The sequence below is a fragment of the Dryobates pubescens genome, chromosome 7, assembly GCF_014839835.1.
Source record: "Dryobates pubescens isolate bDryPub1 chromosome 7, bDryPub1.pri, whole genome shotgun sequence".
NCBI lineage: Eukaryota > Metazoa > Chordata > Aves > Piciformes > Picidae > Dryobates > Dryobates pubescens.
In genome coordinates this window covers 45,910,903-45,924,947 of record NC_071618.1, presented here as the reverse complement: position 1 = coordinate 45,924,947, position 14,045 = coordinate 45,910,903, and the positions used below count along the sequence as shown (strand labels likewise).

At 39.3% G+C, this 14,045-nt stretch overlaps 1 protein-coding gene across 1 annotated transcript in view; it reads left to right on the top strand.

Moving 5' to 3' along the window:
• The window catches only part of FREM2 (FRAS1 related extracellular matrix 2), a 132,546-nt gene that overhangs the window by 79,338 nt on the left and 39,163 nt on the right, over positions 1-14,045 (top strand). The window contains exons 5-6 of the mRNA XM_054162973.1: positions 1,565-1,690; positions 2,552-2,803. Of these exons, the coding sequence (XP_054018948.1) occupies positions 1,565-1,690; positions 2,552-2,803 (378 nt within the window). The remainder of the gene's footprint in view (positions 1-1,564; positions 1,691-2,551; positions 2,804-14,045) is intronic.

Genomic DNA, 14,045 nt, shown 5'->3' with positions numbered 1-14,045 from the left:
GGATAAAGTGAGGTTGTACAGGAGAAAATCAAATGCACAACTGAAAATCAAGGAACTTTGAGGGGAAGGACTAGCGTTCCTAATTATCTCTTAAAGTACAGGTTATAAAAAGTTCAGATGATAACTGCATACTAATCATCAAAAGGTTTATTCTGCTTCCAATGAAAATGACTTTAAAGGGCATTGTTTGGAGTGATGTAGTCTTTACACCACCACAGTGGGTTTATTTGGAAAGCTGTACCAGCCCCTTGGTGTATGAGATACTAGGTAATGTTTTATTCCAAAAAGAGGTTGCAGAGGGATGTGGGTTTTTTGAATCAGACAGCTTTTCTTTTTGCCAGCTTAGTTCTGAAGGAAGAAATTAAATTAATAAATTGAGGGGGATTATTGTTACCTTTTGTTTTACTTTAAAACAAAAAGGCAGTGATTTAATGTTTTTTCTCATGAAATTTTTGACTTGCTGGAATAGCGAAAGTGTCTAGATCTTATCAAACCTGAATTACAGCATTTTTAAGGCAAGCTTTTGACCTCAAGACCTTAAGTCATGCAAGTAGTATTTTCCAGTTGGAGAAATAAAACCTGGAAAGATGTCATGTGATAGTTTTTATAATATTGACAAAGTGCTTAGAAATAAGGATAAGATTTGCTGTGTGCAGACAGCTGGTACCACTTGATCTGATATTATACCAAATTATATTGTTTGGATTGCAGTCATATTAATGAAACTGTAAAGGTGTTTTATAGTTATACATATAATTAATGACCTTTTGTTCATGGGTTTTTGAGAGAACAAAAATAAAACTTATCCTTCATTCTAATCAGAGCATGTGGTGGGTTGAAATTACCCCCAAACTAATTGGAAATAACCCCCAGAGTAAATACCCAAAGAAAAAGCAAACTCAGAACTTGGAAGCAAAATGAAAGTTATATTTACAAAAGCTGAACTAAAATCTAGAAGTATAAAATGCAATTAATATGTACAAAATATATTTACAACTCAACAATCAGAAGTACCCACCTGGGCAGTCCAGGGGGGCTGTTAGCAACCTCCTCCCCTCCCTCCCTTGTTTCCCCAGAAGAGCTATCTGTGCAAGCAAGTATAAGCTCTTCAGTGAATGAATGGAATGCTATTCCTGATATTCTTTGGTTTGATACATTTTAGGGTGAAATTGTTCTCAAGACTACTGACTGTATTTTCCGGGTCTCCTCTTAGTAAATCAGAAGTGTAGACATGTAGCCAACTCAAATCAAATCTCCAAGTCAGAGTAAGCTGTCAAGAGCTCAGTCTTGCACCCTCAATATCAAATTATTTTCGTGGTTATCCTCAGGAAGTAAGTTAAAGAATGGCCTTGCAGAATGACTTGCCTGTGTGTGAGCTCTGCTATTGATATCTCCATGATTAACAGTTAACAATGAAATGCTATGGAAATAATAAAAATATATCAGCCACTGCTGAAGAGTTATTTGTTGCACTTTAGAATGTCCTAAAATGCTCTGAGCTGTTTTGCAGATGATTTTATGAGGCCATAAATCTACATTAAAAAAATGCATCTATTCTTTGCAGAATCAACTGTCTTTATTCCTCAGTCCACCTATACTATTGAAGAAGATGTTGGTGAGTTATTTATTCCAGTCAGAAGAAGTGGAGATGTGAGCCAGGAGCTGATGGTTATCTGCTACACACAACATGGTACAGAAACTACTCATTGAAACAAAGGCAAAAATAGAAAAGAGATAAAAAAGCAAAAAGATTAGTTCCATCTGTTGCACAATAAATTGTTTATAATTATTAATTAATGTTTCATCTTCATTTCTTCAGTCCCACTGGAAATGTGTTCATCTTTGCAATCTGACTTAGATAATTATTGAATACGGCTGAAAAATTACCATGTTCCAAGACTCTGCCCTTTTTTGAGAAGAGGATCTGTGTTCTTTAACTTTTGCAACATTTTTATATGCATCCTCATATCATGAGAACTAAATGCCCTGTGGCTATGATATCATTTAATTGCCTGTATCTTGAAAAAATTTGTTGTAAAAGATACCTGTCTTTCAGTCTCTTACTGATTATATATACACAGAGTATGGGGTCTCTACACCTGTGTTTTTGGTATTATTTATCCTCTGCAGAGATAAAGCAACATTTTACATGAGGTAATCTGGAATCAAAATACTTTGTTTTCATCAAATCCTATCTAAAATAGTTAATTTCTGGTCCACCTATAGTTTCAGTGGGTAAAATGTACTAATGGAGTTATCTGGCAATCACAATACCCACAGAGTCTCCTTTGTCAGTCTGTCTCTTGTGATAGACTATTCCTTCTGACTGAAATGATGCAAATTAATTTGAGGAATCATGTGTTTGCATTGAATCATATACAGAATAGTTTGCCCAGAGTCCTCCAAAATGTAGCCTGGTCAGAGGTTTCAGCCCATCTTATCACCTGAAACTAAATAGAAATTAAAAGACAGGGGAAATAAAATCTGGCCTCTGTGAGAAGCTCATTATAACCATGGTATATGTAGTGACTGTTTTCCTTTTATGCCACAGGAACAGCATCTGGCACTGCCCCAACCTCTGTGCTTTCTTACTCTGACTACATATCCAGGCCCGAGGATCACAACAGCATTCTACGTTTTGACAAAGATGAACAAGAGAAAATGTGTCGGGTTGTCATCATAGACGATTCCTTGTATGAAGAGGCTGAGACTTTTGATGTTTTGCTGAGCATGCCGATGGGTGGAAGAATTGGTGCAGAATTTCCAAGCACTCGAATTACCATTGTACCTGACAAGGATGATGGTAAGATAACATGTAATAAAGTGACATTCCCAGTTCAGGATAGAAACTACAAATAGCATCACACTCATATCTGCAGGTAGAAATTGGATTTTTTTTTGCACTTCTTCCTGGTGGTTAAAACATTTACTGGTTTCCATGTAGAGATTTGAAAATACCATTAGAAAGCTACGTGAGTTTTTTTAAGTGTTCAGTACTGATATTTTATTGTTTGAGAAAATCACATGAGCAGTGACTGGAAGTGAGAAGATACACCTTTCCATTCTACCAAAGCAATTGGTGCAATCTAAAATATCATCCTGCATGGGCAGCTCTCTAGGAGTGGTAGCAAAAAGATATCCTGGTACAGTTGCCCTCACTTATGCATGAAGTTTGGAGGCTGACACCTCAACTGTAAATTTTATTTGTATACTGCCATTCAGTTTTACATCTGTGTTTAGGAGCACAACTTGCCTCAACGCTACAAATGTCTTAACAGGAATATATATAATCATTGTATGGAATTTATTAAAAAATCTGTGGAAGTGTGTGTCTGGGACATTAGAGTAGAAGATTTCCATTATGTAACAGCTAAAGCATCTACTTTTTTTGTAAGAGTGAACAATATTTTTTATATTGAAAAATGAGGGTGCTTTGAAGGATAGGCTTGGATCATTTTTTACAAAGATGCGCTTTTTGCACCCAAAAATATTGCATGTCATACTTGAAATAGTGTGAGTGAACTGATATTTTTGCTTTCAGTATTAGTGAAAGTACTCCCACAGAAAATTCCGGTGTGCAAAAACTCACTGACAATTGACTTACTAGTAAAGTTCCCTAGCACATGCCTTTAATTTGTGTGTTAACACAATGCTCAATACTTTTCCAAGATCTGTTGATCTGCTTGTTCTGTAACAAGCAGAGTACAGACTAGAGAGTAGATAAACCACAAGTTATACCTTATATATTTATTTCAGTATTCACATACCTACATTTATATACTTAGAATGTATAAGCAGACCTATTTAAGTAACATAAAAAAATTTAAGACCCTGGGAGTTCTGATTAAAAGTCTGCATTAAATTAGCAGGGGATTTTAAGCAGCATTGGATATTGTTTTGTGCAGCATACAAAATTAATTTAAATAGATTAAAGCAGTAGGCTATGTGAAATAAAAAAGCATTTTCTTTAGCTTTTAACCATAAAAGGTAATTTGGAATGTGCCTAAGACAGAGAGGGATAAAAGCTTTAGCACATGTACAATAGCCAATGAGTTACATTAATTTTATCATACTGAATTCTGTGGTTCATTTTAGTCTCTACCTCACATCTACTGATGGATTTCTTTCTCGTTGTTTGTTTAAAGATAGCTACTACTTTAAAAAGTTTCTTCGGACAAATGTCACAGTGTGTCATTAAGTTGTGATTTCTCCAAATACTGTGACTGGTTTAACATTATTCATTGACTTCTTCAGGTCAGAAGATACAAACAGCTAAGGTCAAGGTTTAATAGTACTACATGAGATCTTCCCTGTGGAAGTCAACTCAGCACTAGTAGTATTACCTTATCTTCTCTGGCATTCTATGCAAGTTAATTAGGAAACATTTGACTTCAGTACCTATTACCAAAGTATTTACTAAATCTAGGTGGAAGTGATGGGTTGCGCTAATTGCTTTCATGAATCTGAAGGATTTAGGGAATCAACAGAAATCCCTCAAGAATTTGAGGTCAGCAAGACAGACTTTTTGTAAATGGGGAGCATGGATCAGCATAATGCTCATTCAGGAAAGGCATTTCCATGCACCAGGGAGAAGGCAGATAAGGTTACTGTGCACTTTTCATTCCTCCTGAAGAGAGGAGGCCTGGAGTTTAATCTCAGACCCATCTTCCATTGAAATGCCTTGATGCCCAGGCTCATGGCAACTAAGCAAGGTCAGTCTGGAAGTGCTCTCTGTGTTTCCAAACTGAAGCTGTGACTCTGAAATAGTTTCAAATATGTACGGGGGGGGGTGGGAAGAGATGCCACACTTTTTTTAGTTGTCATCTGGAAATAACACCTGTAATTTGATTCCAGCACTAACATCGTTGCTGTGTTTTGTGCAACGTTGGATAGAAAGTGCTTTCATCCTTGCAACAAGGCTTGCAGTCAAGCATCTGCTCTGTTTTGGTTATTGAGCTGCTGATTTGGACTCTTTTTCTTTTTTACTTAACTCTGTTTTGCATTGTGGGCATCTTGGTTTCTAATCACATTTGAGAACCAGAAATGAAGAGATATAACGACTACACAACTGAAAGTTTGCAGATAAGAAGAGAATGCTTACAATTGGTTTGCTTCAGGATTTTTGTCAGTGGCTGTCTTCCCATGTGATTTTAATTACATGCTACTGTATTTAGTATTACCATGAGAGCACACCACCTTGCAGCCCGGCTGACAAACAGTCATCTTGCCTTAGTGGAATTGTTGAAGCCTCACGCTGTTCACAGCAGGAAGTACATTAAATACATTTGTTCAACTTCATTCACACTAGATGGACAAGCAGCCATTCAGACTTCTTGACATTTCTACATCAAGGCTGGGAAAGCAAAGGACTCAGGTTTATGTTGGAGGGTTGATTACCGTTTTATTTATACCTACGCAGCAGAATCAATCACTTCAATCATCCACATGATAGAGGGTAGCACTATCGGGGAATATTTCTCAGCTGAGCAAACTGGATGGTAGTATTTCTAATGCAGAAGCCAAACAGAACAGAGTAATTCTTTAGTCTTTAGTCTTCTGGAGGTGTCTTTAAAACACCTGCTGTCACTCCCCCCACAGTTAATTAAACTTATAAAGTCCTTACCACCATGTTCTGGAAATCTGTAGCCACTAGCACTTTTCCATCTTGCTTAGAGTAGTAAAGTCCATATTGACATTTACTATCAATAACCTGATAAGAGGCAGAAATTCAGCACTGCATTGATATATTGTAAATACAGGCTTTGCATTGTCTCCCAATAGGCATACAGTGTCAGCTAACTTTCAGTATTGTACTGGCCAAATCTCCAACTGATGATAATTAACTATTGTTTTAGTACCGTGTTTGTCAGAGGGACATCCTTGTCTCACAAAGCTAACTGGAATCCCATTTCCACTGCCCTTCAAGGCAAGTAATCAAATGTGTCTTTTTGGTTTTGACAATAGGTGTGTCATAACCTTAAACTGAATGGGTGGGTGCTTGTTCTTGGTAGTTAATATCTGCTTGTCTGTTTGTCCAATTTTAGTTATAATCTGAACACTATGGACAGAGCATGCCCGGTGTTATATTATGGACTGTAGTCATCATTTGGCCAAGTATGCGTCACTGTTCTCTGGAGATGACTAAAATAATGAACTAGCTTCTTGTTTTGTCCTCTGTATGTCCATCTTTTACTACTTGTTCCCTTTTCTATTTTTACAGTGTCTGTCGATCTGGTGTCTCTGGCCCTTCTGCAAAGCTTTTAATTTCTTTTGTCCTTTCATTAAGTAAAATCTCCGTGTGACCCCTCCCCTTTCCCAGCCAGATGCCAGATTGGCTACTAATCAAGAGAAAAAGTGGAAGGCAGCCAATTTATGACAACATGTTATACTCCCAGTTTTCTTTCTAATAGTTTCTTGTTATCACCAGTCCAATAGAGTGAAAAATGTTTGGTTTGTGATAGCCTTAAAGATTTTGGAAAATCCTTGTTTGCTGTCTGTCACAGAAATAAATTCATGTCATATCTTACAGTAGGACATTCTATAGAGGCAACCAGATGCATTTAAGATTTGCTTTTCTAGCTTATCTGTTGCTGGCAGTTTATTAATACGTGTGTGTCTGCAGATACACAGACATTATATATGTGAACTACTTAGCTGCTCAGTAACTAGATATGTAGTCCAACCTTATGATCTATGCTCCTTAGATAAGTAAGGAAGACACAGCAGAAAGTACTTTGTCATACCTATTTCTGAAGGACTTCAGGATACTGATAGATAAAAAAATGGACATGAGCCAGAAATGTGCAGCCAATTGTTTCCTGAGTTGCATCAAAAGAAATGCAGCCAGGAGGTTAATGGAGATGATTCTCCCCATCTTCTCTGCTCTTATGAGACCCCACCTGGAGTACTATGTCCAGCTCTAGAGTCCTCAGCATAGGAAGGATATGGACCTGTTGGAGCAGGTCCAGAGAAGGGCCACAAGAATGATCAGGAACTACAATACCTCTCCTCTGAGGAAAGGATGAGGGTTGGGTTGTTCAGCCTGGAGAAGAGCAGGATCTACATGGAGACCTTATTACAGCCTTTTAATACATGAAGGGGGCTTATAAGAAAGACAGAGACTTTTATTACCAAGGCCTGTAGTGACAGGACAAGGGGCAACGGTTTTAAATTGGATAGATTTAGATTGGATATAGAGAAGACATTTGATAGGATTTTTAAGGAACTCACCTACTTTCAGAATGTATTTAGTCTTACAAAGGCCCAGGATTTCTCTCTTTGCTATTGAGCCTCCATAATGTCTTTTCTTTCTTCCTATCAGCTCTCATTACCAAACAATAAATTGCTTGTTTATCATTCCGATGCCTTAGTAATACTAAATGCCAGCCAGCAGGAATCTCAGCTGTGGAGAAAACATCATTGTCATCACTATGACTTTGGGCTTTGAAATCTGAGAGATCAGAGTCATCATTTAAGAGAACATCTCTCCTTATGAGGAGAGACTGAGGGAGCTGGGGTTGCTTAGCCTGGAGAAGAGGAGACTCAGGGGGTGACCTTACTGCTGTCTACAACTACCTGAAAGGGGGTTGTAATCAGGCAGAGGTTAGCCTCTTCTCCCAGGCAACCAGTACCAGAACAAGAGGACACAGTCTTAGGCTGGAGGTTAGGAGGAAGTTTTACACAGAGAGAGTGATTGCCCCTTGGAATGGGCTGCCCGAGGAGGTGGTGGGGTTGCCATCGCTGGGGGTGTTCAGGATGAGGCTTGACAGGATGCTTGGTTGCATGGTTTAGTTGATGGGGTGGTGTTGGATGATAGGTTGGACACGATGATCTTGAAGGTCTCTTCCAACTTGGTCTATTCTATTCTATTCTATTCTATTCTATTCTATTCTATTCTATTCAGAGGACACAGTCTCAGGCTGCGCCAGGGGAGATACAGGCTGGATGTTAGAAAAAAGTTCTATACAGAAAGAGTGATTGCCCATTGGAATGGGCTGCCTGGGGAGGTGGTGGAGTCACCATCACTGGAGGTTTTTAGGAGAAGACTTGACGGGGTACTTGGTGCTGTGGGTTAGTTGCTTGGGCGGAGTTGGATTGGTTGATGGGTTGGACGCGATGATCTTGAAGGTCTCTTCCAACCTGGTTTATTCTATGTATTCTATGTATTCTATGTATTCTATTCTATTCTATAAACATAACATCCATGGAATGGGCTACTGTGAATTTGTGGTTGTTTCTTGATGTAGGTGTAAGGAAGACTATTTGAAAGAGAAAAACTGAAAATATTTTCTCAGAAAACTCCTGGTTTTACAAATATACTTATTAGACTCAGACCCATTCTGCAGACTGCTTTGTCTGCTGCAGGCCGAGTAGTAAACTAATTACTCAACTAAAATGTGAAAAACATAGTTAGAAATGGCTACCTGCTGTATCTTTGTGTAGCCTCATTTCTAGAATGCCATAGAATGGCAGGTTTTCCTGCCATTTCTGTTTGTAGGAGTTCTCTTTTTTTATCTCATGTATGAAATACTGACTGTGAGCTCCTTTACACTTAGTCTTCTTGTGCAGTGTCTTATGTGTGGTATATATAAATACTGCTGCCAAGCCCTCATCTGTCTACCTCTGTTTCATCAGTTCATTGAGAATTTATTACTGATTCCATTTTCTGGGCCTCTTACATAAAAATAATCTCATTCTTTTTAAAACTAGAACATACAGAATATTCTGAGTTTGTTTCATGCTCTGTGGGAGGTCTAGCCAGTAGGAAAAAGATATGTGGAAATCAGATGGTTGCTGCAGGCAATAGCATTAGTTTGTGTGTGTCCCCAGATTACAAAGTGTCTGCTACTTTATCTATTAGTGTTTATATTTTTATTTACATTGGTAAATGAGGCGAATGTCTGGATTATGAAATAGGTTGAGCAATAGATTGGAGATTGAGATACTTACAGCAGAAAAAAATCTTTTGACCCTGTCCTCAGACTCTGAACATAGGAAAAGCTCCTCTGACACCTGTGATGGTTCCAGTAATGTCTAGGTCTGTATGTTTTATCCTGAGAGTATGTTCAAGAATCATAACAGTGCAACTTCTAGAATAAATACTTTCATAAATATGTTAGTTCACATAAAGAAGACTTTGGTATTTTGGAAAGCAAACCAACAAAGATAAATTAATTGTTTCTATGAGAAGGCACACACCTTGAATGTGTGAGGCCTCATTTGTTTAGTTCTGGGCTCCCCAGTTAAACAAGGACAGGGAACTGCTTGAGCAGGTACTGCTTGAGCTTGATTGGGGTACTAGAACATCTGTCTTATGAAGAAAGGCTGAGGGACTTTGGGCTTTTCAGCCCAGAAAAGAGAAGACTAAGGGGAGATCTTATCAATGCTTATAAATACTTGAAGGGTGGATGTCAGGAGGATGGGGCCATTCTTTTTTCAGTGGTGCCCAGCAACAGAACAAAAGAATAAAAAACCAGAACAAAATTGGACATAAGAAGTTTTATCTAAACACAAGAGAGAACTTCTTTATGTTGAGGGTGGTAGAGCCCTGGAACAGGCTGCCCAGATCAATGGTGGTTTTGAATGACTCCGTCTCTGGAGTCATTCCAAACCCACACAGACACTGTCCTGTCCAATGTGCTGTGGGTGAATGTACCCTCATGGTGTGGGGCTGGACTAGATGATCTCCACAGGTCTCGTCCAAGCCCTGTCATTCTGTGACTCTGTGACACAGCATGACTTCATGCACTGGGATATTTTTACTCTCCATGATTCAGGCATAATCTGTAGCTCATCTACTTATTACTGAAACATTATGAGCTGCAGCCTGATACTCAGCAAAATCAGAATTAGCTCAGTTTTTCAGGCTGCAAAGTTTTCTTTAGTCCATCCTTGTAGGGTGAATGGGACTGACAAGAAGTAAATAGTAGGTTACCAGAGATGGGATATCACTCTAGCCGTTTTACTGCCATCCTGAGTCTTGCAGGTAGGGCTGTAGTCTACTTCCTTTGCTGTGCTACTTTGTTCATGTTTGAATTTTGCTTATTCATGTAGCAGAGAGATTACATGTGGATTCCATGCCTGCTAGGTAGGTGCTGCTAGTGATGACACTGTGTGTAGAGAAACTAAAGCCTGGATGCACTTTCAGACAAAAGGGGGAGTTAAAATGTAAAAGTCTGTACCAAATTAAAATGTATTATAAATGGATTAAAAGTGAATCATATATAATGTTATTCATAGCAGCAATGGATCTCAATTCACAGTTACTCTACTGAAATTACAGAGTAAAGCTGTTTAAAGTAAGAATAATTCAGTGATGACCCAGTGCTGTCAATGCATGGCATTGACAAACAGCATTTTAAAATTTTAACAGCATTTTAAATTTTTTTTATTAAATGCTGGTTATCATACAAAATTGCATCCTTTAAAAATCATTCCAAGTTGCTAGACACAAATGGAACGTTGAGACATATGGAAATACAGACTTCATTTGCTTGAGATAATGTGTGTGGCAATTTGGCTGCAGCTAGTAACTTTGATTCTGAAGTAAATTTACTTCTTGACTGGAAAAGTTATGAGAACAGTGTTAAGAAAATGAAAGCTGTTAAGATTACAACAAATTAATTTGAAAAGTAACCTGTTTTGACCACATCAAATGAAAAGATATTGGCATTTTCACAATAGGTACCTGCTCCAGAACTGAGCTCTGACTGTAATCTTGACCCCTGCTTCTACAGCATTCAGCAAAAATAAATGACTTGGCAAATTAAATTCCTTGTGCTTCCAGTACATGCAAATAGCTGTAAGATGGTCCTATCTAGTTGCAGATGTTAAAGTCCTCTTGATGGTATCATGATAAAAGCTTTTTGTAATGGATGGGTTTTCTGAGCTTTCCTTTTCTCCTCCCTTTAGCATGCATATGTAAGAGAGATCAGAAGTTAGCGTTTACTGACATTAAATAGGAAATGTGCATTTCTTCTCAAATTTAATGGAAATCTGGTTCTTAACTGGTCTGCCCAAACCTCACGTTCAAAAGGGTGGAGTCTCTTGTATTAAAGACTCAGCAGGTGTGATACTGAAATGCAAGTAAGCATTGTGTAGGGATTTATATAGATTGTCTGAGTATGAGCCAAGTCAGGTCTGGAGAAAGACTGTCCATGTTTGTCTATTGTTTTGTGTTTTGATTGGGATTAATTTATTGAGGCAGGAATTATAAAAATATAGTTATCGTTATTTTCTCAAATACCCTGTCCCAAAATTATGTACAAAACTGGTTAAATTTTATTTACAGGTTCTATTTGGTTGCGAATTCTATGAGGATGCTTGTGGGAAACTTTAGAATAATTGAAAGAATTCGGAAAATGGAAAAGGCTAAAATACAAAATAGCTTTATCCCACTTATAAAATCAGAGGCAAGCCAGGACCCCAGGGAAAGCGGAGAATGCCAATTTTACTCACGAAGGCGGAGTAGGAATTTGGAGATGGTCCCTAGGTCCCTTCATCGAGGCTGCTTTCAGAACTGCAAGCTTTGTAATCCAATTTGTGCAGAACTGCAAGCTTTATATTCCAAAGGGAAAAGGACCCTCCAAAGTTAAAGTGTCCTTTGACACAGCTCCCATGAGGCAAAACTCGTGTAGCAGCACTCTCTGGGGAACTGTACAAGGGAAGCCGCGCTGCTGACATGTTCCAGTGAGCAGCCGCAGTTCTACAGCAGGCAGGGTAGCTCTAGCACGGGGCAGGGAGCAGGACCCCAGGGCAGGTAGGTCTGGGGTGAAGCCGGGTCTGGCTGATCTCTCCAATTTCACTGTGAACGTAGCACAAGTATGTTCACAACATAGCCCTGTTTGTACTGTGCATGGAATCACAGGATCACAGGATGTTAGGCGTTGGAATGGACCTCTGGAGGTCTTCAAGTCCAACCCCACTGCCAGAGCAGGACCGTAAATCTAATGCAGATCGCACAGGAACACATACAGACAGGGCTGGAAAGTCTCCAAAAAGAAAGATTCCACAGCTTCTCTAGAGAGCCTGTTCCAGTGCTCTGTCACCCTTACAGTAAAGAAGTTCTTCCTCATGTTGAGGTGGAACTTCCTGTACTGTAGTTCACATTCATTGCCCCTTGTCCTATCACAGAGCACAAGTGAGCAGAGGCTGTCCCTTCCTGACACCCAGCCCTCACATATTTATAGACATTTGATTATATCCCCTCTTAGTTGTCTTCTCTCCAGACTAAACAGCTACAGGGCTCTCAGCCTTTTCTTATAAGGCAGTGCTCCCAATCCCTTCATCATCCTTGTAACCCTCTGTTGGACTTTCTCAAGAAGACCCCTGTCCCTCTTAAACTGAGGAGCCCAAAACTGGATGAAGTATTCCAGGTGGGGCCTCACTAGGGCAGAGTAGAGGGGGAGGAGTACCTCTCTTGACCTGCCTTACACACTCTTAATGAACCCCCAAGATCCCGTTGGCCTTCTTGGCCACAAGGGCACATTGCTGACCCATGGATAATTTGTTATCCACCAGCACTCCCAGGTCCTTCTCCACAGGGCTGCTCTCCAGCAGATCGCCTCATAATCTGTACTGATGCAGTTTATTTTTCCTTCCCAGGTGCAGGACTCTGCACTTGTCCTTGTTGAACCTCATATCAGCCAAGCCTCCCAGTTTGGTATTGTCAGCAAACTTGCTGAGCAGACATGCTGTCTGTCTCTTCCATCATCAATGCCATTGATAAAGATGTTGAACAGGACTGGACCCAGAACTGATCCCTGGGGGAACTCCGCTAGTTACACATGCTAGTCATTTTCAAATACCATTTGTAAATGAAAGAAGGCAAAAACTTTTAGGAATAAATGGTTCAACACCAGTAGAAAAGGTCAATCATTTAGGCTGGATGTTAGAAAAAAGTTCTATACAGAAAGAGTGATTGCACATTGGAATGGGCTGCCTGGGGAGGTGGTGGAGTCGCCATCACTGGAGGTTTTTAGGAGAAGACTTGACGGGGTGCTTGGTGCCGTGGGTTAGTTGTTTGGGCGGTGTTGGATTGGTTGATGGGTTGGACGCGATGATCTTGAAGGTCTCTTCCAACCTGGTTTATTCTATGTATTCTATGTATTCTATGAGTTCAGATGTAATGACTGCTTTTTCTGGTTCCAAAAATCTCTGTATGTCACAATGGCAGGTCTTCATCTTCTGAGAATATGTATATATATCTCTCACTGGAAACACATAGCCCTGAAAATCACTTTAGCGTTAAGGATTATCAAAGTGTCAGCACAGGAGACTCTGTTCTTTTGTGTTTGTCCTAACTATCCTACCTTGCAAATTATTTACACTGGCAGTCCAAACTGATTGTGGCACATTGCATATCTTACAACCAATCTACTTTTTTGCCACGTCCCTCTAAGCATATAATTTTAAAAACAAAAGCGTGCTTGGAAATAAATATTTTTTGTGTTATTGGATTGATTGTCTGATATAGGTTCAAAGATAGACCAATTTCTAAAGAGCATCAGAAGTGTGTTTGTTTTCCTGCTTGATGACTGACTAGTGCTGACTGTGTAAGTACAAAGGCAAGACAAAGATTTCATTTCTGTGTGAAGAAACCTGGGACTAAAGCTTCTAACCTTTCTCCGCTAATTATTGTAACTCCATGCCAGTGAAATCTGTGGGTCTGAACAAAAAACCCTGAAAATACTTCCTCTTATTTCTGTAAGAGGAACCATTAAATTTGCAGTGGTCTCTCTTCAGAGTGATTACTAGATTAAAGATTTGCTGTAAGTGAGCCTGCAGTCACTGAGCAGAGTGTTTTCCAGTTGTGACCTGAGAAAGACAATGCTTTCCCTGTTAGTAGCTTGGCTTTGGTACTTACCCTGGGGAGCTACTGACACAGCTTTACAGGAAATGAATGTACAAAACATTTGTAAGGATTTGTTTCCTAGGATGGGTAACCATGCAGACTGTGTCTTTCATTGAAGATACATGCCTCAAAAAGTGTGAAAAACTCACTCTGGACTAAAGACAAGCTAACTGAAGGTTTAGGCATTTTTATG